The following is a 25,545-nucleotide window of genomic DNA, read 5'->3' on the forward strand; positions in this document are numbered from 1 at the left end:
AAAAGAAAGGGGTCACAAAGACTCCCCAGGGGAAGGGTGATGAGACAACCAAAACTAAAAATAGTAAAGAGTCTTCTACAGGCCCCCAAAAACCTGCACAGGAGGGTGGGCCCAGAGCCTCTTCACAAAACAATGGATACAAGGGTAAAAACTTTGATCCCAAAAAGGCCTGGTGTCATAGCTGTAAACAGCATGGACACCAAACTGGAGACAAGGCCTGTCCCAAGAAAGGTTCCACTCCAAACTCCCATCCAGGTAACACTGGTATGGCTAGTCTCCAAGTGGGATCAACAGTGTGCCCAGAGCAAATCAGGGTCCACACTGAAGCTACTCTAGTTTCTGAGGGTGGGGTGGATTTGGCCACACTAGCTGTCTGGCCGCCTAACATGCAAAAATACAGACAGCAACTCTTAATTAATGGGACTAGAATAGAGGGCCTGAGGGATACAGGTGCCAGTGTCACCATGGTGACAGAGAAACTGGTTTCCCCTGGCCAATACCTGACTGGAAAAACTTACACAGTCACCAACGCTGACAATCAGAGAAAAGTACATCCCATGGCAATGGTTACTTTAGAATGGGGAGGGGTCAATGGCCTGAAACAGGTGGTGGTCTCCTCAAATATCCCAGTGGACTGTCTGCTTGGGAATGACCTGGAGTCCTCAGCATGGGCTGAGGTAGAACTAAAAACCCATGCAGCAATGCTGGGTATCCCTGAACTGGTGTGTGTGAAAACAAGAGCACAGTGCAAGGCACAGGGTGAACAAGTAGAGCTGGAGTCTGGAAGAATGGCCCAGCCTACCAAGAGGAAGGAAAGTCAGTTGGGAAACCAACTGCAACACAGCAAAAGAAAGGGAACCTCTCTTCTCAGGAAGAAGTTCTGCCCTCTGAGGGAACTGAGCCTTTGGAGCTTGAACCTTATCAGGTTGAGCTCTTAGGCCCAGGGGGACCCTCAAGGGAGGAGCTGTGTAAGGGACAAGAAACCTGTCCCTCTCTTGAAGGCCTTAGGCAGCAAGCTGCTGAAGAGTCCAAAGGCAAGAAAAATGGAACGCATAGGGTCTATTGGGAAGATGGACTCCTGTACACTGAGGCCAGAGACCCCAAACCTGGTGCCACTAGGAGAGTGGTAGTGCCTCAGCTGTTCAGGAAGTTCATCCTAACATTGGCCCATGACATTCCCCTTGCTGGACATTTGGGACAAACCAAGACGTGGGAGAGGTTAGTCAACCACTTCTACTGGCCCAATATGTCCAACATGGTTAAGGAGTTTTGCCTCTCCTGCCCCACCTGTCAAGCCAGTGGTAAGACAGGTGGGCATCCAAAGGCCCCCCTCATTCCACTTCCAGTGGTGGGGGTGCCCTTTGAAAGAGTGGGTGTGGACATAGTTGGTCCACTAGAACCTCCCACAGCCTCAGGAAATATGTATATCCTGGTAGTAGTGGATCATGCTACCAGGTATCCTGAAGCTATTCCCCTTAGGTCGACTACTGCCCCTGCAGTAGCCAAGGCCCTCATTGGTATCTTTACCAGAGTGGGTTTCCCTAAGGAGGTGGTGTCTGACAGAGGTACCAACTTCATGTCAGCATACCTAAAGCACATGTGGAATGAGTGTGGGGTGACTTATAAATTCACTACACCATACCATCCCCAAACTAATGGCTTAGTTGAGAGATTCAACAAGACATTAAAGGGCATGATCATGGGGCTCCCAGAAAAACTCAAAAGGAGATGGGATGTCCTCTTGCCATGTCTGCTTTTCGCTTACAGAGAGGTGCCACAGAAGGGAGTAGGGTTCTCACCCTTTGAACTTCTGTTTGGTCATCCTGTAAGGGGACCACTTGCCCTTGTTAAAGAAGGCTGGGAGAGACCTCTCCATGAGCCTAAACAGGACATAGTGGACTATGTACTTGGCCTTCGCTCTAGGATGGCAGAGTACATGGAAAAGGCAACCAAAAACCTTGAGGCCAGCCAACAGCTCCAGAAGTTTTGGTATGACCAAAAGGCTGCACTGGTTGAGTTCCAACCAGGGCAGAAAGTCTGGGTTCTGGAGCCTGTGGCTCCCAGGGCACTCCAGGACAAATGGAGTGGCCCTTACCCAGTGCTAGAAAGGAAGAGTCAGGTCACCTACCTGGTGGACCTGGGCACAAGCAGGAGCCCCAAGAGGGTGATCCATGTGAACCGCCTTAAGCTCTTCCATGACAGGGCTGATGTGAATCTGTTGATGGTAACAGATGAGGATCAGGAGGCAGAGAGTGAACCTCTCCCTGATCTTCTGTCATCAGACCCAAAAGATGGCACAGTAGATGGAGTGATCTACTCAGACACCCTCTCTGGCCAACAGCAAGCTGATTGTAGGAGAGTCCTACAACAGTTTCCTGAACTCTTCTCCTTGACCCCTGGTCAGACACACCTGTGTACCCATGATGTGGACACAGGAGACAGCATGCCTGTCAAGAACAAAATCTTTAGACAATCTGACCATGTCAAAGAAAGCATCAAGGTGGAAGTCCACAAGATGCTGCAATTGGGAGTAATTGAGCGCTCTGACAGCCCCTGGGCTAGCCCAGTGGTCTTAGTCCCCAAACCTCACACCAAAGATGGAAAGAAAGAGATGAGGTTTTGTGTGGACTACAGAGGGCTCAATTCTGTCACCAAGACAGATGCTCATCCAATTCCAAGAGCTGATGAGCTCATAGACAAATTAGGTGCTGCCAAATTCTTAAGTACCTTTGACTTGACAGCAGGGTACTGGCAAATAAAAATGGCACCTGGAGCAAAAGAGAAAACAGCATTCTCCACACCTGATGGGCATTATCAGTTTACTGTTATGCCCTTTGGTTTAAAGAATGCCCCTGCCACCTTCCAAAGGTTGGTGAATCAAGTCCTTGCTGGCTTGGAGTCCTTTAGCACAGCTTATCCTGATGATATTGCTGTCTTTAGCTCCACCTGGCAGGATCACCTGGTCCACCTGAAGAAGGTTTTGAAGGCTCTGCAATCTGCAGGCCTCTCTATCAAGGCATCCAAATGCCAGATAGGGCAGGGAACTGTGGTTTACTTGGGCCACCTTGTAGGTGGAGGCCAAGTTCAGCCACTCCAACCCAAGATCCAGACTATTCTGGACTGGGTAGCTCCAAAAACCCAGACTCAAGTCAGGGCATTCCTTGGCTTGACTGGGTATTACAGGAGGTTTGTGAAGGGATATGGATCCATTGTGACAGCCCTCACTGAACTCACCTCCAAGAAAATGCCCAAGAAAGTAAACTGGACTGTGGAATGCCAACAGGCCTTTGACACCCTGAAACAGGCAATGTGCTCAGCACCAGTTCTCAAAGCTCCAGATTATTCTAAGCAGTTCATTGTGCAGACTGATGCCTCTGAACATGGGATAGGGGCAGTTTTGTCCCAAACAAATGATGATGGCCTTGACCAGCCTGTTGCTTTCATTAGCAGGAGGTTACTCCCCAGGGAGCAGCGTTGGAGTGCCATTGAGAGGGAGGCCTTTGCTGTGGTTTGGTCCCTGAAGAAGCTGAGACCATACCTCTTTGGGACTCACTTCCTAGTTCAAACTGACCACAGACCTCTCAAATGGCTGATGCAAATGAAAGGTGAAAATCCTAAACTGTTGAGGTGGTCCATCTCCCTACAGGGAATGGACTTTATAGTGGAACACAGACCTGGGACTGCCCATGCCAATGCAGATGGCCTTTCCAGGTTCTTCCACTTAGAAAATGAAGACTCTCTTGGGAAAGGTTAGTCTCATCCTCTTTCGTTTGGGGGGGGGGTTGTGTAAGGAAATGCCTCCTTGGCATGGTTGCCCCCTGACTTTTTGCCTTTGCTGATGCTATGTTTACAATTGAAAGTGTGCTGAGGCCTGCTAACCAGGCCCCAGCACCAGTGTTCTTTCCCTAACCTGTACTTTTGTATCCACAATTGGCAGACCCTGGCATCCAGATAAGTCCCTTGTAACTGGTACTTCTAGTACCAAGGGCCCTGATGCCAAGGAAGGTCTCTAAGGGCTGCAGCATGTCTTATGCCACCCTGGAGACCTCTCACTCAGCACAGACACACTGCTTGCCAGCTTGTGTGTGCTAGTGAGGACAAAACGAGTAAGTCGACATGGCACTCCCCTCAGGGTGCCATGCCAGCCTCTCACTGCCTATGCAGTATAGGTAAGACACCCCTCTAGCAGGCCTTACAGCCCTAAGGCAGGGTGCACTATACCATAGGTGAGGGTACCAGTGCATGAGCATGGTACCCCTACAGTGTCTAAACAAAACCTTAGACATTGTAAGTGCAGGGTAGCCATAAGAGTATATGGTCTGGGAGTTTGTCAAACACGAACTCCACAGCACCATAATGGCTACACTGAAAACTGGGAAGTTTGGTATCAAACTTCTCAGCACAATAAATGCACACTGATGCCAGTGTACATTTTATTGTAAAATACACCACAGAGGGCACCTTAGAGGTGCCCCCCTGAAACTTAACCGACTATCTGTGTAGGCTGACTAGTTTTAGCAGCCTGCCACAAACCGAGACATGTTGCTGGCCCCATGGGGAGAGTGCCTTTGTCACTCTGAGGCCAGTAACAAAGCCTGCACTGGGTGGAGATGCTAACACCTCTCCCAGGCAGGAATTGTCACACCTGGCGGTGAGCCTCAAAGGCTCCCCTCCTTTGTGCCAACCCAGCAGGGCACTCCAGCTAGTGGAGTTGCCCGCCCCCTCCGGCCAGGCCCCACTTTTGGCGGCAAGGCCGGAGAAAATAATGAGAAAAACAAGGAGGAGTCACTGGCCAGTCAGGACAGCCCCTAAGGTGTCCTGAGCTGAAGTGACTCTAACTTTTAGAAATCCTCCATCTTGCAGATGGAGGATTCCCCCAATAGGGTTAGGATTGTGACCCCCTCCCCTTGGGAGGAGGCACAAAGAGGGTGTACCCACCCTCAGGGCTAGTAGCCATTGGCTACTAACCCCCCAGACCTAAACACGCCCTTAAATTTAGTATTTAAGGGCTACCCTGAACCCTAGAAAATTAGATTCCTGCAACTACAAGAAGAAGGACTGCCCAGCTGAAAACCCCTGCAGCGGAAGACCAGAAGACGACAACTGCCTTGGCTCCAGAAACTCACCGGCCTGTCTCCTGCCTTCCAAAGATCCTGCTCCAGCGACGCCTTCCAAAGGGACCAGCGACCTCGACATCCTCTGAGGACTGCCCCTGCTTCGAAAAGACAAGAAACTCCCGAGGACAGCGGACCTGCTCCAAGAAAAGCTGCAACTTTGTTTCCAGCAGCTTTAAAGGACCCTGCAAGCTCCCCGCAAGAAGCGTGAGACTTGCAACACTGCACCCGGCGACCCCGACTCGGCTGGTGGCGATCCAACACCTCAGGAGGGACCCCAGGACTACTCTGATACTGTGAGTACCAAAACCTGTCCCCCCTGAGCCCCCACAGCGCCGCCTGCAGAGGGAATCCCGAGGCTTCCCCTGACCGCGACTCTTTGAACCTAAAGTCCCGACGCCTGGGAGAGACCCTGCACCCGCAGCCCCCAGGACCTGAAGGACCAGACTTTCACTGGAGAAGTGACCCCCAGGAGTCCCTCTCCCTTGCCCAAGTGGAGGTTTCCCCGAGGAATCCCCCCCTTGCCTGCCTGCAGCGCTGAAGAGATCCCGAGATCTCTCATAGACTAACATTGCGAACCCGACGCCTGTTCCTACACTGCACCCGGCCGCCCCCGCGCTGCTGAGGGTGAAATTTCTGTGTGGACTTGTGTCCCCCCCGGTGCCCTACAAAACCCCCCTGGTCTGCCCTCCGAAGACGCGGGTACTTACCTGCAAGCAGACCGGAACCGGGGCACCCCCTTCTCTCCATTCTAGCCTATGTGTTTTGGGCACCACTTTGAACTCTGCACCTGACCGGCCCTGAGCTGCTGGTGTGGTGACTTTGGGGTTGCTCTGAACCCCCAACGGTGGGCTACCTTGGACCAAGAACTAAGCCCTGTAAGTGTCTTACTTACCTGGTTAACCTAACAAATACTTACCTCCCCTAGGAACTGTGAAAATTGCACTAAGTGTCCACTTTTAAAACAGCTATTTGTGAATAACTTGAAAAGTATACATGCAATTTTGATGATTTGAAGTTCCTAAAGTACTTACCTGCAATACCTTCCGAATGAGATATTACATGTAGAATTTGAACCTGTGGTTCTTAAAATAAACTAAGAAAAGATATTTTTCTATACAAAAACCTATTGGCTGGATTTGTCTCTGAGTGTGTGTACCTCATTTATTGTCTATGTGTATGTACAACAAATGCTTAACACTACTCCTTGGATAAGCCTACTGCTCGACCACACTACCACAAAATAGAGCATTAGTATTATCTATTTTTTACCACTATTTTACCTCTAAGGGGAACCCTTGGACTCTGTGCATGCTATTCCTTACTTTGAAATAGCACATACAGAGCCAACTTCCTACACTTGATGACCAAGTGAGTACAGTTGGCATTAGTACCTGGACCAAGACACTGTACTGCAGCATTTTTTACAGGCCCAGTGCCTGAATTGTACGCCTACATGGCAGACAAATATTTGTACTGGACAATGGAGTTGCATGAAGACACATTGTATGCAGGAAAAGAGGGTTGCGCTGTCAGCATTAAGCTAGGATCAAAGGAAGAGAGGTTATTTCAAGTACTAGCTTCAGAACCACATGTGTCTATAGCTGTAGCACCAGGATTTTACCCTAAAGATTTGGGCCCCATGGTCCAACGTCTCCGGGTCTTACCAAGAGCTAAGGACTTTACATTTCCTTTGGGAGTTGTGTCTGTGTTGGGAGATGGAGAAAGATGGTGTTGGACGTTGTGTATGCTCAGAAATGACAGGACTGCAGTTTTTGACAAGCTTGAAGGGAATATGGCTTTACAGCTGACAAAAAACAAGGTCCTAGAACAAGTGAACTCAGAGGTTTGGGCAAAACACAAAAATGAGGCAGGATTGTTAAAAACATGCCCTCCCCATAAAGTGACGCTTAAGGAAAATGCAGAACTACCTTATGTGCGTCAGTACAGACTGTCACCTCAGGCAGAGGAGGGAATAAAACCTGTGATTGAGTCTCTTTTACAACAGGGTATAATTGAAAAGACCACTAGCCCCTGTAACAGTCCAATAATCCCGTTGCCCAAGGGCAACACTGGACAATATAGATTCATACAGGATTTACGCCAGATAAACAACATTGTGGTTCCCTTAGCACCAATACTATATTATCTTCTATACCTGCAGAAGCAGAGTACTTCTCAGTTATAGATCTCTCCAGTGCGTTTTTCAGTATTAGAGTCCATCCAGAGAGTGAATACCTCTTTGCCTTCACAATAAAAGATACCCAGTACACTTTCACAAGACTGGCCCAAGGCTTCACAGAGAGTCCACGGTCTATGCACAGGCAGTAAAGAGAGACCTGGACAGCCTACACCTGGAAGGCAACAGTGTCATCTTGCAGTACGCTGATGATCTTCTTGTGGCATCCCCATCACTAGAGGCTTGTGAAAAAGACACTGTAGCTCTGCTGAACCACCTCCAGGAGAGAGGACACAAAGCCTCATTGTCAAAATTTCAGTGCTGACAAAAAGAGGTAACTTACCTTGGTTATGTGGTATCCAAAGGTACGCGCTGCATATCACCTGACAGAATAAAAATGATTCAAAGCATGCAGCCACCGTCCACCAAGAAAGGAATGATGTCCTTCCTGGGGATAATGAACTACTGCGGCCAGTGGATCCCTGAGTACAGATCCTATGATGCATTCTTGAGGAAATGCACACTACAGGATGCACCCAACAACATTGTATGGACTAATGAACTTGCAGAATGTTTCAAGAAACTGAAAGGGACATTGTGTACTGCGCCAGCTTTGGGGCTCCCTGATTACAAACTACCCTTCCATCTCTATGTGTCAGAGCAAGATGAAATTGCAAATGGTGTACTGACACAGCAGCATGGCTCTGGAAAAAGACCTGTGGCGTATTACTCTGTGACTTTGCCTTCATCAGTAACTGAGCATCCAGCTTGTTTGAGAACAGTGGCGGCAGCCGCTGTGATGGTAGAGAGGGCGGCTCCCATTGTGATGGACTACCCTTGTATTGTTTAAGTGCCACATTCGGTACTATTGTTGTTGTCATCAGCAGCAACACAGCATTTTTCGGCAGCCAGGTGCAAGGTTATGAGGTCATGTTGTTGTCTAACACTAATATTACCATTAAAAAATGCCCTCCTGTTAATTTGGCAACATTATTACCTGCTGTAGGTGATTCTGATGAGACCCCTGACAATGATTGTGTTGAGGTTGTAGAAACATGCACCACACCCAGACCAGATTTACAACAGACACCTTTAGAAAAGGCAGACTATGAGTGGTACACTAATGGTTCCTCCAGTAGACTAACAGACACAGATTACAGAGCAGGGGTATGCGATAACAACAGTAGACACCATAATTGAAAGTGCAGCTCTGCTCCCTGGCACATCTGCCCAGCAAGCTGAGCTGTATGGTGTAACAAGAGCATGCATCCTAGCCAACGGGAAAACTGTTAACATTTATACTGACTCACGTTATGCCTTTGGAGCTGTCCACGATTTTGGCCAGCTGTGGCAGTATCGTGGTTTCATAACAGCAGCAGAGCACCCCATTCAAAATGGCCTTTTAGTAAAGAACTTGTTAAAAGCAATACTACTACCCAACAGCATAGCAGTCATAAAATGCGAGGCACATACAGGGGCTAACACCAAGATAGCCAGAGGAAACGCCAAGGCTGACACAGCAGCAAGAGAAAGCATGTTACAGCCAGTACAAATGGTGCCCCTAATGGCAAAAAGCATTCCAAAAATTCAGCTTATTCAGAGACAATTGTTGCTAGCTGATATAAAGGAAGCACAATGGTCTGCAGCACTAGCTGAGGAAAGAGTGTGGACTGATGCTGGGTGTTTGCAAAATGATGAGGGATTATGGGTCCACCAGGATGGGAGACCTGTGGCTCTACGTAGTATGTTCCTTCCCCTTGCAAGGCTTGCTCATGGACCCACTCACATGGCACAAGGGGGGATGAATGAGCTAATTAGACAGGAATGGTTTGCACCAGGGATAACAGCCTTCACTGCACAATTCTGCTCCCAATGTCTTGTCTGTGCCCAACATACTAAAGGCCGGTCACCTGCTACACATGATCACTTACCAGTACCACAGGGGCCGTTTGCCAATGTCCAAATAGACTTTGCCTATATGCCCCCAGTGAATGGATTCAAATATTTGCCGGTGTGTGTGGATCAATTTTCAAAATGGGTGGAGGCGTTTCCCACAAGAAAGAATGATGCGGCAACTGTGGTGCGATGCTTGATGAAAGATATCATACCCCGATTTGGGGTCCCACAGGGCATTAATAGCGACAGAGGGGGTGAATTTGTGGCTGCAGTGATGCAAAAGATGTGTGAATGGTTGGGAATAGAGTGGAAACTGCATGCCACTTATCTCCCCCCCCCCCCAAAGTTCAGGACAGGTGGACAGGATGAACTCCACTGTAAAAAATAGATTAGCAAAAACAAATGATGCAACAGGCCTGAAATGGCCTGATGCTCTGCCTTTAGTGCTGCATGCCATAAGGGAAACTCCATCTAGGACAACCCTTTTGTCCCCCCATGAGGTACTGATGGGGCGGCCTATGTCTGTGGGGTTGAGGTTGCCTCTCCCAGGATCTCATGCAGCACTGCTGTGGACAGATGAAAACATTTCTGACTATGCTATAAAATTATCATCAGTCTTGAGGCATCACCATCTCCAGGTGAAGGAAGCCTTGCCCCATCCGTCCTCAGAGCCCACACATCCTTTTAAAGCTGGAGACATAGTCATGGTGAGAAAAATAAAAGATGTTTCTCTTAGTTCTAGGTGGACTGGACCACACCTTGTGCTCCTGGTGACGCGGACGGCGGTGAAGGTAAGGGACGTCATGAGTGGATTCACGGCACTAGGTGCAGATCCGCACCATCAACAACAAAGACCGACGTGCCTGCAACGGATGAGCACATGCAACCCGTGGAGCAGCGCAGCATACCAGAAAAAGGGGGGACAGACCAGACCGCTCCCAAGAGCCACGCTGAGAGTCCGTCATCAAGTGTCAGGTGACACCAACTGAAGCAGTTGAGTGAAGCACACAACGTAGTCTCGAAGAAAGGTGATAGTCACACCTGCAGAAAAATAGACTGAAGAGGACACCACAGGGCAGGTCCGTGAAACCGCCCTTGAACAAGACTACTGCAGACTAGTAGGGGAAGAGGAGGACAGTACACTGTGTGCCATTGCCTTACTGAACAGACTTCATATCTATATCTTTTGAAAAAAAAAAAAAGAAATAAAATGCATTGCATAGTACAATTAATATTTTTTAGTACCTTAATTTTGTATGTACTAACAGTATTTAGACAAATAGCTGACCATCCCCTCATTGCGGTACATGAGAAAGTAGCCCAAGTCTTAGGTCTTGAAAACTGCTGGATGTGTAGAGAATTATCCAGAAACCCCAATGACCCCATTGGCTTACATGGGACACCTGTGCCTATACAGAATTAAGCACAAGGAAAAGGGTGCCTTATACCAAATGTAACTTGGGACTGTGGAGAAGGAAGGATTGGATGGTACTCATGTTGCACCATACTGCCCAATATTCAAGCTGAATACCCAGTGTCACCTATGAGAGAGAACAATGCAGAGGACAGTGCTTTTCCTGTATGTAAAAGCATCAAGTTTCAGGATGTAACCCAGCTTCCCGATACTTAGGATACCTCGCAAGTAGCAAGTGTCCTAACATATTAGAATTTGATGATACCACGGGTAATTGGAATATAAAGGACAGACAGTTAATAAGTAGGATCTGGACAACTAAGAGAAAAGGAAAGAAAGTTACCTACACTTTACATTACTGGAACATCACTATTCTTGGCGAAACACTGTTGATAACACCTGATGGTCTTCTATATGATCCACTAATAAACAAGAAAATGATTATACTAGGGCACCAAATGTGATTTCTAAAATATTAGAATATCCTTTATGGTCAGCTCGCTGCTCTTACATGGCGCCGTGGGCAAATGTTACTTTTATAAACTCTGCATGGATTGATTATAAATGGTGTGACCAATTTCAGAACTCTTTCCCTGACGGGGTAGGCCTTCCTCTCAGTAAATATCACACATTGGACACACAGTTACAGGGCAGTATGCATTTCATTTGTGGAACTAAGGCTTACAAAGTGCTTCCGCAGCACTGGGAAGGCATGTGTGCTATTTCTTATCTAAACCAAACATTTCAGTTGTGCCGCATATTGCAGCACATGAGCCATTAAACTTGGGGAGTTTTGCTCATAGGTATCAAAGAGATATACATACACCTATTCTGGAGGCTAGACAATGTCTATTTTTTGAGCTAATGCGTATATTAATCCCTGTATATGGCGTATATGATTTGGAATTGGCCCTTGTTAACAAGTCTGCTGAGCTAGCCATAGCATTCAATGCAACAAGAGATGCACTTCAAGAGTTGCAGGTGGAAATTAATTTAGTGGCTGCCATGACTATCCAACATAGAATTGCCCTTGACCTCCTGACACTACAACAAGGAGGACTGTGCGTTTTGTTGAATTCCTCTTGCTGTTATTTTTTAAATGAAAGTGGAAACATAGCAAGGGATGTCACCCAAATTAATAAAGCAGGTAGAATATTTCTTGGAGCAGAGAAAATTTCTGATTCTGATGATTGGTCCTGGCTTTGGTCATGGTTACCAACAGGACGGCTGAAGAGCTTAGTTCTAGCACTATTCAGTATCTTTATAACAATAGTGGTACTTTTGTGTTGCCTCCAGTGCTGTTGCTCCATGCTCCAGCAGTTCTGTAGTAAGAACATCTATTCATTTTCTGCAGTTAAAGTCCTACATCCTACAGAGCAGGAGATAGCCCTCAGATATCTTACAATACAACAAGATGTAGAGGAAGCACACAAATAAATTTTTGGTTTAATGGCTATCGACCCATAACACATGAATGCTTTAGATTAGATACCAGCATATCATTTAGCCTATGTTTAAATAATGAATACCTCATAGGTGTATATCTAGATGACAATATATGTGTTTAATCTGAACAAAATGTGTAATGCCATCCAAAGATATGTATTTTTGATACGTTATTACTATGTTTCTGCAATGTATTTATATATTTTTGCAATCAAGTATGATATTACTATCAAAAAGGAGATATTGTTGGGAAAAATATATATTCACATATATGTACCTATAGATATGATACTTTAGTTCCAATTCTCTCCTCCCTTATCTGAATCCCAGTAAGACTTCCCTACTGACCTCTCTGACACCTATGCCAGTTGTACAAACAAACCTCTCCAAGCCACGTTGTTAAGTTTAGCTCGGTCTCACACTTTAAGTTCAGCCAGCAACCCAGCCCCCATTTCTTTAGGGACCATCTGCTGTCTGTTCAGGTGCTCATGCTCACACTGCATTATGTATATTTTTACACTATGGACTTCTAGTTTTGTATGTGCAGCATTTCTTTTGTATGTTCGTGCCCATGTTTGGACTGTGTCCCCTTTTGGGGTTGTGCTGTGACAGCACTTATTAACATATATAAGTGCCTGACTTATATGCTTCAGTGTAATAGTCTTTAAGGTCAGTGCAAGGGGAAAGTAACCTAGAATTTCACGGCATGTAATCAACTTAAAAAGAATTTGAAACAATCTCTATGTACTATAAATGTAAAACAAGCGAGATTTATTATCCACATATATTTTATATCATGTTGATTCAGACGATTAACAGTATAAATCATGTCATAACATGTAATTTACATTTGTTTGGGTAGGTGCTCCTAAAAAAAAGTGAAAGTGCTGAGGTGCAAGTGAGTGATGGTGATATATACAAGTAGTGCAGAGTGTGGTGGTATGCAAATTATCGACTTCCAGTGGCTCCTAAAATCCAGGAGGCCCTGGAGTGTCAAAATATGTCTATTTGTCTCATCCACTCTTTGGAAATGTGTAGACGTTTCGACCCCGTATTCGGGTAAGTCAGGATGGGGTCATCATCAGGACAGGGAAAATTGCATTGGAAGCACCTAAATTCCAGTGGGGGATTAAATCAGGTAACGGCTGTGATCTCCAGGAAAGGTAGTCCTGGAGTCTGGGTATCTGTATCAGTCTGTCGACTTGTGGTGATGGGAGAGTCAAAGATCATTTAACTCCAGTGTTCGGAGGCTCAATGTATTGAGCATACCTGGGGCTAAGACTAGCCAGGGAGCACCACTTGTATGAGGCTCCAATGATTTGGTATAAAGGTCACTCCCACAGTGGTCAACAGGCCTTATTAATCGGCCGATGCCTGGGTTTCCAAAACCCCTGGGTGAGGTCTGCGAAAAATCGTCAGGAAAATTTGCATACCACCATATGATGGTAAACTACAGGTCTAGTCATCAACCTCGGAAGATATACTTTTGGCACAGTGGGCAGCTAGGCGTCGAAATAGGCCCACATTAGATGTCTGGTTTTGTTTTGTTGCTCAGGGTGCCACCTTTGATTGCTCCACCAATTGTTAACATGCTTATTTTGGAAAACATGCATAACTTTAGGGCTTTGTAGATCCTATGTGTGCTCATGAGTATGCGCTACATAATCCAGTTCGTAGTGGTGCCACATTTAGAACATAGAGAGGTACCAGGTAAGAAAAGAGAGAATTGCCAGACCTGAATACTCACATCCATGCATACACAGAAGCAAATGAACACTCCTTATTCCATCACATACACAAACATATTACCCCATAGGCAGCAGCAGTGATTGTGAGGCGGACAGATGAGGGCGAGGTGGAGAGTCCAGGGTGAGGTGAAGAGAGAGAAGAGTGAGGTGAAACAAGGGGAGGCAAAGAATGACTGAGGGCAATAGAGGGGATGCTGAGGCAGTAGGATAGGGAGAAGAAAGTAGAATTGTGGGGGGAGACAAGGAGGGCAGGTCAGAAACCCAAGAGGGTAATCAAAAGAGGGAGAGAAGGACGAGAAAGACAGAAGTGCTAGGTGAAGGGAGAAGGATGAGGTAGAAATAGAAGGATGAAGTGGGGTGATTAAGTTTATACAGTGAGAGGATGGTGAGGTCAGGAGAGACTGAAAGTACGATAGGGTGGAAAGAGAGGAGGGTGGAGTGAGAGAAGCAAGATGGCGACATGGAGAAACAAAGGCACAGCAGGGAAACAGGTGGATAAAGTGGATAGAAAGTAGGATGAGGTGAAGAGAGTGAGGTGGGAAGATGTCGAGGGTGAGATGAGTGGAACAGGAGGGTGAAGTGGAGAGAAAGGAGGAAGAAGTTAGGAAACAGGAGGGGGGGCCCACTGAGAAAAAAGGGTGAGGTGGAGGCAACAGAAGAGATCAAGCTCATTGGTTTAAATCTTTACAAGTACACAATTAGAGCCAGTAGACAGAAAACGGAAATAGGTATGGTGTGCAGCTCACATTTGCACAAGACCATCCAGCATGCTCAGACCCAGCTCTCAGACACTTTGGAAACTCTGGAGACCACCAGTCATCGTTATGGCCCACTCAGGCTTTTTCATGACCCTTCCAGATCCCGGAGCCAGGCCTGGTGCTACATCTTGTCTTGCTGGAAATTTTTAAAGGTAGAGGCATTTTCCTCCCAACTCCTCATATTAATCAACCCTCTTCGAGGCCAAGAGTTTATGTAACACCCATTCAATGGTTAAAAAACACTTTTTAATCCATGCACAAATTACTAATGAACCTTTGAAACAAATTTATTTTAGTGAAACTGGTTGACTGCTTACTGTAACCCCCTCATTGAAGGCTTTGTTTCAGAGAACCATAAATTCATTAGATGTGACCTTTCTTTTAAGAGAGGCAGTGGAGTTGGTGAATTAAATTTACACACAGTTCATTAAGCATTACTACTTATTCATACTCTTCCACCCACTTTGTAGTCCTGTCTACTTAATTTGTTTATGTACTTCTTCAGCTAAGATCCATTCTTTAATTTCACTGTGCCAACATTGCATATCAGGTGCTCTTACACCCATCCAGGAGATGGTGACTCGACACTCTGCAAGCACAAGCGCCAACGGCAGAAATTTGTATGCCATCTTTTTCCCTTTCGGGGGTCTGACGTTCCTCACCAGACAACACGATGGCGAGAGGTCTAGTGCAATGCTCACAGTCCTTTTCAAGTATGTTACCACTAGTTCCCAGTACTTGTACACCTCCCGGCATTCCCAGGCTAGGTGCAAGAATACTGGATCACTATTCCCACATCTAGAACAGCTATCAGAACAGGAGGTGGACTTCCTATGGAGGTGCTTGGAAGTAAGGTAAACCAGGTGCAAGAAATGATAGTGGATTAACTTAAATCGGACCTTGCAGGAGATAGAGTGGGTAAGGATGTTGATACCTGCCCAGTCCACTTCGCCCAGTTGCTCTCCTGGTCCTGATCCCAGGCGGCCGGAGACCATGGATGTTGATCACCTCTGTCTAGCCTCATGGCCTTGTATAGTAATGTGATTAAGTGGCGGCCTGCCCCGCAAGATAGGAGGATTCCTCTAGTGTGCGTTGTACCAGAGGCCTCAAAAGGTGGGCTAGGTTCCTCTACCTATGTCGGCCAGTCCTTCACAATGTAAAGAAACTCCTAAATCAATTTCATATAATGCTGTGTTTACACGCCTACGATACCCTAATTACTGGCAGATGAAGGGTACAATCCCAGTCTAGGATGGCTTTGCATCCTGACTGACTTGATAAATTGAAACTAAGCCCTTCAACAAGCCAGTCAACAATCATTGAAATACCCTTGGGGTGTGGGGAGGGTCAAGCCACTCACTTCCTGTATTGTGTGCCTCAAGACCATCCTAGTCCAACAGTGCACTGCATCCACAACCATCAGACCTGATGTCTTCCCATCCTACCAGACCCCTTCACTAGTTTTCCACCCGTAGTCCTCTCTTCTCCCTGCAGGTCTTCTTCCGTGTCACTTTGTTTTCACCCTTTGGATAGCTCAGTAGCTACATTTGCCCCCATCTGCCTCCTTCCCCTGCCTCAGCTCCCCAGTCATATTTACTGCTCTGGGGCATCATATACCCCACAGTATCAATGTCATGTAGAGCCTCCTATTTCCACAGGTTGAGTGGCCGCTCTTCCCGTAGCTGAAACAGTTTATTGATCTACTGCTTCAATCTGACCCTTCCTGTCCTCTCTCAACAAATTTCATATCCGATGAGGCACCTCCTTTTTTCTGAGCAGGTTTAATGCAAGTTTGATGGGGGTCCCTACCCTCTCTGCTCAGTGCTGTGCCATTCCCCTACCTTCCCCTATCATCAGACAAGGTGCCTTCCTTGGTATCTCTTGATCCAACAGCTGCATGACACTGATCTGGGTTCTATTCTCCCATTCAACTGATAATCACCACATTAGGCAACATCATCCTGCCCTCACCAATGCGGCAAACACTCCAAGCCAGAGTTCAGGGGACCTCTTTGGAACTGTGCTCTTTGCCTCCAGTCTGGCCATACTGTCCGCATCAACATATAAGCTACAGGTTTCCCCTCGTCAGCCATGCATTTACGAGCGGAGGAAAAGCTGGTCGGCTGCCCCATGGACTCATGTTTCACCAAGATGACTGCAGATATTTTAAGCAGTGAGCAAAACTGAACCAAATTAAAGAGTTGCAGGGTTTTACAGTATTCCACAAAAATGAGTACAAAAAGTGTAGCTACATATTAAGTTTGACAAGTGAAGAACATCCTCTTTAGATCTCAAAGGGTGATCTTTTATCAACATTCAGAAGTCCAATTTATAAAAATGTGCAACTGTCTGCCATCTTGTCCACCGACTCTTACTCTACCATTTCCTTTATTATAAATCTTACAAAAATATCACAAACTATGGGACACTGACTCCCAATTACGAAAAAATAATAGTTACCAAATTCAGCGTGAAGCTCTTCTGCGCTTTCAGGTCTGGGTTGACGTCCCGTATATAAAAACTTCTTTACACCAAAGGGTTTCAGACGACGGCCTATAGCCTGCCCTAAAAACAGAAACACGTTGGGTGATATGACCAGTGAGTGGCTGTTATGAAAGATGCTACATCACAGTTTGATTAATACAATCTTTAGTCTCTGATGGTAAATGCACCATTATATTGGTGCAGGGGAAAATGAGATTAGATCAACAAAAGTAATAGATTGGCTTTAAACATACACACACAAGGTTCTGGGATCTCATTGGACACTAATACAGACACGAATTAACAAAATCAGCTAAAAAACACCTGTTTCAAATAGACCTTTTTCTACATTAAGATAACCACCAAATTTGGAAACATTCACGACCAGATTTTTGTAGAATGTTGTAAATCTGCACTCGCATGTATGTTATCTTTGGAAGGGTGCAGATTTAAAATTTTAAGGAATTTGAAGAATGACTGGAATCCTGCGAAAGTTACATCGATCCATGCATGCTACTGTAAAATGTTTAATTCCACTTTCGCATGATAAAATGTAAACATGCTTATTAGCGCAGGCGAAAAAAATGAAATCGTGCAAATTCACCCTCTAACCACCTCCATGACACCCCACCAATTAAATGGGGTGTTCTTTTCACCTCGCCGATCCTAAGAAGACATTTCCTCCCCCTTTTCCTGACGTTTCTCAGGGTGAAAAGGGGTGACATATACATATATATATATATATACACACACACACATATACACACACATACACTAACAAACGTGTATGTTTGTGAGTGTTCCTAAACGTAAAGGAAAGGCCCTATAATTCCACTGTCTACATGCCCTCATGCCTGCTTTAAGGAAAGGTTGGCTGAAAAAAACATTAAAGAAACCACAGCTCAAAAAGCGAAGAATGATTGAAGGTTGTAGAATGATTAACGTACGCATTGTTCTCATCAAGGTGCTACATATTATTTGTGACGGCCCAATGCACCTAATAACGGACTTAGTGAAAAGTGCATAACTATCACACATTGACACATTTTGGCTGTTTTCAGAATATCCAAGCCATCATATATGATAATCTTAAACAGAGGCTCCAAATTGTACTCCAAAGTACAATTACAGTAAAATCTCGACCATAACAGTTTTTTTATTTGATCAGGGTCTTTATCAGGACGGGTAATTAAGTAGCACCTTCTGTCAGAAATTTTCAGAAAATGTAAATAAACCAAGTTTGTATGATTATGTAAAACAAACAAAAAAATAAAATCACTAGAACTCTCAGAGTTGTGAAAAGATGCCTTCTCATAACACGTTTGAACCAACAATTTGCTCGGCCTTCACAACTGACATGTAAACCGATTCTATCAGCTAATGACTCAGAGGGAAGTACTGCTGTTTTATCGTAATAGCCACCTACAGCTCCCCTGCACTGTAGCGCCATACTCTACAAGTTGATCAAAACTTTTTTTTCTGAATAGGATAATACAGAACAACTTTTAAATGTCCTTTTGTACAACGCTTTTACTCAATAAACACATGGCCTGTATTTCTTGATTATTCATTATTTTACACTTTTGTGCTGGGACTCTGAGGCCACGGTTACTATCAGACTAGTATGTTCCCAACAAGTCCATTCATTTTATGTCAAGGCCAGGAAAAAAAGGAAAACATTGGAAAAAAAAAGTCCGTTATCTGTCCCTTTTGAAACAAAAACTTAAAAACAGCAAATATAAGAAGAAATGACTTCAAAAGATTATTAGATATGTCTAACTATTGCTCTATAATAAGAGCAAAGAAAAGTAGAACTGCCTTGCTAAAAGAAATGCTGAGAATTTGACGTTTAAAAGTACGATGTCTTGACCTATTGCAGAGTCAAAACATAAACAAAGGGGAAGTATTTTTAGCTGAAAAGGTGGCCGGCTTATCTGAGGCTTGGCACACCTTAACCATGAAAGTGGCTGGCGAAGAAACACTACGGCATCCACATTTCTTCTGCCCAGACTTCCACGCCTTGAATAAATGTCCAGGACATAAGAACCATCTAGAACAGAGACTCGTGCTGGCAAAAAACACCTAAGCTCACTCATACGATGAGCTCCGGTGACTGGAACCTGAAAAAATAAGTTTAATATCAATGGCCAGTAAGGAGTCCAAATTCCTTCTTAGAACATCTCCAAAATCTATCAGCTTCTGTCACCTGCTACATGTTGTTTTGTGCCTGAGCGGGCCTGCACCGCTTACTTTTGGGTATGGTAGTGGCAATAAACATACACTCACAAAACGTTAGTTTCATAATCAGCCCTTGGCGCCAAACGCCACGCCCTTTTATTTACTAGCTCCTTACGTCAGGAGCAAACCAAAACTAAAACCACATAGAGGGGTCCTGCATGGCAGCGTCCACGCAGCACTTGGAACACCCCTGACAGAAAGAGCAACATAGTATGAACATAACATTCCTCCTCAACTTAAAATAAAATAAAATTTAAAAAATGGCGAGTCATACACCCCAGCCTAAGATGTGGCCCAAAGAACATAACGAACCCTTAAGCCAAATAGGTGGTGTACCACAAAAACAGCATATTCAAATTATCACAGCCTGTTCTCTACTGACACATAGTCTTGCAGTTTCACAGGAGCAGCAGGTCGTGGCCGTAGATTGTATCGATCCACACCTCTCCTCATCATCATAGGGTCAGTCATAGGATGATTGGTGAGGGGGATCATGAGACACATCTTTTCCGTATCAGCACCCTCATCTCGAGATAGCGTTCCTGATGGCACCTGTGAGTCTTGTGAAGACCTCAGTGACTCAGAGAATAGCCCTTCATTTGCAAAAGACATCCGATCCACATCGTCATCTTCCGTTACCTGAGGCATGGGCAAGGCTGACGAACCTGACTGGCAATGCCAAAACTAAGACACTTATATCGCCTCAGCCCCACATGGGTGGAAATGAAAATGTCACTTACCCAGTGTACATCTGTTCGTGGCATCAGTCGCTGTAGATTCGCATGTTTTGCATAGCTCGCCATCTGGTGTTGGGCCGGAGTGTTACAAGTTGTTTTTCTTCGAAGAAGTCTTTCGAGTCACGGGACCGAGTGACTCCTCCTTTTGTCTCCATTGCGCATGGGCGTCGACTCCATCTTCGATTGTTTTTCCCCGCAGAGGGTGAGGTAGGAGTTGAATTGTAGTAATAGTGCCCATGCAATGGAGTGACTAAGTATGTACCTATTTAAGGTTGAGATGATACATATACAAATAGTTGAAGGTAACTTCCAAACTGCTACAGGCTCCCGGGGAGGCGGGTGGGCACATGCGAATCTACAGCGACTGATGCCACGAACAGATGTACACTGGGTAAGTGACATTTTCAGTTCGATGGCATCTGTCGCTGTAGATACGCATGTTTTGCATAGACTAGTAAGCAGTTATCTCCCCAAAAGCGGTGGCTCAGCCTGTAGGAGTGGAAGTAGTTTGAAATAATGTTCTTAATACGGCTTGACCTACTGTGGCTTGTTGTGCGGATAACACATCTACACAGTAGTGCTTGGTGAATGTGTGAGGCGTAGACCATGTGGCTGCCTTACATATTTCTTGCATTGGGATGTTTCCTAGAAAGGCCATGGTAGCACCTTTCTTTCTGGTTGAGTGTGCCCTTGGTGTAATGGGCAGCTGTCGTTTAGCTTTAAGGTAGCAGATTTGGATGCATTTAACTATCCATCTGGCTATACCTTGTTTTGATATTGGGTTTCCTGCATGAGGTTTTTGAAATGCAATAAATAGTTGTTTAGTCTTTCTGATGTTCTTTGTTCTGTCAATGTAATACATTAATGCTCTTTTGACATCTAATGTATGTAGTGCCCTTTCAGCTACGGTATCTGGCTGTGGAAAGAACACTGGAAGTTCCACTGTTTGATTTAGATGGAACGGTGAAATAACCTTCGGCAAAAATTTAGGATTAGTCCTTAGGACGACCTTATTCTTGTGTAGTTGTATAAAAGGTTCTTGTATTGTAAACGCCTGAATCTCGCTTACTCTTCTTAGGGAAGTAATGGCGATGAGAAATGCAACCTTCCAGGTTAGGAACTGTATTTCGCAGGAGTGCATGGGTTCAAAAGGTGGACCCATAAGTCTAGTTAGGACAACATTTAGGTTCCATGAAGGAACAGGTGGTGTTCTTGGTGGTATAATTCTCCTAAGGCCCTCCATGAATGCTTTAATGACTGGTATCTTATATAGGGAAGTTGAATAGGTAGTCTGCAGGTATGCAGATATTGCTGCAAGGTGTATTTTAATGGAAGAGAAAGCCAGGTTAGATTTTTGTAAGTGAAGCAAGTAACCCACTACATGTTCTGGAGTTGTGTGTAATGGTTGTATTTGATTAATATGGCAGTAGCAAACAAACCTCTTCCATTTACTTGCATAGCAGTGCCTGGTGGATGGCCTTCTGGCTTGCTTTATGACTTCCATACATTCTTGGGTAAGTTGTAAGTGCCCGAATTCTAGGATCTCAGGAGCCAGATTGCTAGATTCAGCGATGCTGGATCTGGGTGTCTGATCTTTTGGTTGTGTTGTGTCAACAGATCTGGCCTGTTGGGCAATTTGATGTAAGTTACTACTGATAGGTCTAGCAGCGTTGTGTACCAGGGTTGCCTTGCCCAAGTTGGTGCTATTAATATGAGTTTGAGTTTGTTTTGACTGAGTTTGTTTACCAGGTAAGGAAGGAGAGGGAGAGGAGGAAAAGCGTAAGCAAATATCCCTGACCAGTTCATCCATAGGGCATTGCCTTGGGACTGTTTGTGTGGGTATCTGGATGCGAAGTTTTGGCATTTTGCGTTCTCCTTCGTCGCAAACAAGTCTATTTGAGGTGTTCCCCAGAGTTTGAAATAGGTGTTCAGAATTTGGGGGTGAATTTCCCATTCGTGGACCTGTTGGTGATCTCGAGAGAGGTTGTCTGCGAGTTGATTTTGGATCCCTGGTATAAATTGTGCTATTAGGCGAATTTGGTTGTGAATTGCCCAATGCCAATTTTTTTGTGCTAGCAGGCTTAACTGCGTGGAGTGTGTCCCCCCTTGCTTGTTTAGATAATACATTGTTGTCATGTTGTCTGTCTTGACGAGAATGTATTTGTGAACTATTATTGGTTGGAAAGCTTTTAGTGCTTGAAAAACTGCTAGAAGTTCTAGGTGATTTATATGCAGTTTTGTTTGATGTACGTTCCATTGTCCTTGTATGCTGTGTTGATCGAGGTGTGCTCCCCACCCTGTCATGGAAGCATCTGTTGTTATTACGTATTGTGGCACTGGGTCTTGGAAAGGCCGCCCTTTGTTTAAATTTATGTTGTTCCACCACAGAAGCGAGAGGTAAGTTTGGCGGTCTATTAACACCAGATCTAGAAGATGACCCTGTGCTTGAGACCACTGTGATGCTAGGCACTGTTGTAAGGGCCTCATGTGCAGTCTTGCGTTTGGGACAATGGCTATGCATGAAGACATCATGCCTAGGAGTTGTAATATCATCTTTGCTTGTATCTTTTGTGTTGGATACATGCGTTGTATGATGGTGTTGAAATTTTGAATTCTTTGGGGACTTGGAGTGGCTACTCCTTTTGTTGTGTCTATTATGGCTCCTAGGTATTGTTGTACCTTGCACGGCAGAATGTTGGATTTCGTGAAGTTGACGGTGAACCCTAGTTTGAAGAGGGTTTGTATGATCTGATTTGTGTGATTTGAGCACTCTATTAACGAATGGGCCTTGATTAGCCAGTCGTCTAGATATGGGAACACATGTATTTGCTGCCTTCTGATGTGTGCAGCGACTACCGCTAGACATTTGGTAAAGACTCTTGGTGCGGTTGTTAATCCGAAAGGCAGTACCTTGAATTGGTAATGTATTCCTTTGAATACAAACCTTAGGTATTTCCTGTGCGATGGGTGTATTGGTATATGGAAATACGCGTCCTTGAGGTCTAAAGTTGACATGTAGTCGTGTAGTTTTAGCAATGGTAATACTTCTTGTAGTGTGACCATGTGAAAGTGGTCTGATTTGATGAATGTGTTCACTATTCTGAGGTCTAGGATTGGTCTCAGCGTTTTGTCCTTCTTTGGTATCAAAGTACAGTGAGTAAACTCCTGTGTTTATTTGTGTGTTTGGCACTAATTCGATTGCATTCTTTTGCAATAGTGCCTGCACTTCTATCTCCAGGAGATTGGAATGATGTTTTGTCAAATTTTGTGCTTTTGGTGGTATGTTTGGAGGGAATTGTAGAAATTCTATGCAATAACCATGTTGGATAATTACTAGAACCCAAGTGTCTGTAGTGATTTCCTCCCATGCTTTGTAATAATGACTTATTCTTCCCCCCACTGGTGTTGTGTGGAGGGGGTGAGTGACATGTGAGTCACTGCTTAGTAGTAGGGGTTTTGGGGCTTTGAAATTTTCCTCTATTCCTAGGGAATTGCCCTCCTCTATATTGTCCCCGAAAACCTCCTCTGTACTGTCCCTGGTAACTGGACTGTGTTGCCTGTGAGGTGCTGGCTTGTGTGCTCTGACCCCGAAACCCCCCTCTAAAGGGTGTTTTACGGAATGTGCTGTAATTCCCTCTGCTCTGCGGGGAGTAGAGTGCGCCCATGGCTTTAGCAGTGTCCGTGTCTTTTTTGAGTTTCTCAATCGCTGTGTCCACTTCTGGACCGAACAGTTCTTTTTCGTTAAAAGGCATATTGAGAACTGCTTGCTGAATCTCTGGTTTAAATCCAGACGTTCGGAGCCATGCATGCCTTCTGATAGTTACAGATGTATTAATTGTCCGTGCAGCTGTATCTGCAGCGTCCATGGAGGAGCGGATTTGGTTGTTGGAAATGGTCTGTCCCTCCTCAACCACTTGTTTTGCCCTATTTTGTAGGTCCTTGGGCAGATGGTCAATGAGATGTTGCATCTCATCCCAATGGGCTCTGTCATAGCGCGCAAGTAGTGCCTGGGAGTTAGCGATGCGCCACTGGTTTGCAGCTTGTGCTGCGACTCTCTTACCAGCTGCATCGAACTTGCGGCTTTCTTTATCTGGGGGTGGTGCATCTCCAGATGTGTGGGAGTTGGCCCTTTTCCTAGCTGCTCCTACAACGACAGAGTCTGGTGGCAGCTGTGTAGTGATGAAAGCCGGGTCTGTAGGAGGCGCCTTATACTTTTTTTCCACTCTTGGTGTGATTGCCCTACCTTTGACCGGCTCCTTAAAGATTTCTTTTGCGTGCCGGAGCATACCAGGGAGCATAGGCAGGCTTTGGTAGGAGCTGTGGGTGGAGGAGAGTGTGTTGAATAAAAAGTCATCCTCGACCTGTTCTGAGTGGAGGCTTACATTGTGAAATTGTGCTGCTCTAGCCACCACTTGAGAATACGCAGTGCTGTCCTCTGGTGGAGATGGCTTCGTAGGGTATGCCTCCGGACTGTTATCTGACACTGGGGCGTCGTATAAGTCCCATGCGTCTTGATCTTGGTCACCCTGGCTCATGGTGGTGTGAGCTGGGGAATGTGATGGAGTTTGTGCTGGTGAGACGTTAATCACAGGTGGAGGAGAGGGTGGTGGGGTAACTTTTTTCACCACTTTTGTTTGTGGTGTTTGTTCAGTTTGGAACTCCAATCTTCTCTTTCTTCTAATAGGGGGAAGGGTGCTTATTTTTCCTGTCCCCTGCTGTATGAAAATACGCTTTTGCGTATGGTCTACATCAGTTGAGTGTAGTTCTTCCTCAAACCTATGCCTTTGCATTTGGGAGGTTAACGAGTGCTCTTCTGTATAAGAGCCTGAAACTGGGTCGGTTGCAGTTTGTTTTGGCACCGAAACCCTGTCTGCATCTTTTTTCGGCTCCGAGGTGACTTTTTTCTTTTTCGGGGCCGAAACCTCTCGGCGTCGATCTTCTTCGGTGCCGCTGTCTCGGCGTCGAGCCGTGTCTACACCGGTATCTCGGTGTCGATGCTTGTCTCCAGCACTTTCTCAGTCCCGAGAAGGCTGCGTGCCGGTGTCTCGACCGGAGTCGGACGATCTCGGCACTGTTTGGGCCTTTTTCGGTGCCGACGGTCGGTCACCGAATTTATGGGTCGAGCCATGGCCTGGTGGCAGTGGCGTCCCCTGGGCCTTGTAAATCTTCTTCTGAGTGGTTTTCGACGTCCTACTCACGGTTTGTGTATCGTCGAATCCTTCGGAGTCCGATTCTTGGATCGAAAAGGTTCCCTCCTCTTCTTGTTCCTCGAACTCCCGGTGGGCTGTCGGCGCGGACGCCATCTGAAGTCTTCTGGCTCGACGGTCTCGGAGAGTTTTTCGGGACCGGAACGCACGACAGGCCTCGCAGGTGTCTTCACTGTGCTCAGGTGACAGGCACAGGTTGCAGACCAAGTGTTGGTCTGTATAGGGGTATTTATTGTGGCATTTGGGACAGAAACGGAACGGGGTCCGTTCCATCGGCGTTCTTCTGCACGCGGTCGGGCCGACCAGGCCCCGACGGGGGATCGA

The 25,545-nt window shown here is 45.7% G+C and overlaps 1 protein-coding gene across 1 annotated transcript in view; it reads right to left on the reverse strand.

Moving 5' to 3' along the window:
• GRHPR (glyoxylate and hydroxypyruvate reductase) overlaps positions 1-25,545 on the reverse strand; it is a 194,882-nt gene that overhangs the window by 56,780 nt on the left and 112,557 nt on the right. The window contains exon 6 of the mRNA XM_069237577.1: positions 17,016-17,120. Coding sequence (XP_069093678.1) covers positions 17,016-17,120 — 105 coding nt within the window. The remainder of the gene's footprint in view (positions 1-17,015; positions 17,121-25,545) is intronic.

The sequence above is a fragment of the Pleurodeles waltl genome, chromosome 1_2 (assembly GCF_031143425.1).
Source record: "Pleurodeles waltl isolate 20211129_DDA chromosome 1_2, aPleWal1.hap1.20221129, whole genome shotgun sequence".
In the NCBI taxonomy this organism is placed as follows: Eukaryota; Metazoa; Chordata; class Amphibia; order Caudata; family Salamandridae; genus Pleurodeles; species Pleurodeles waltl.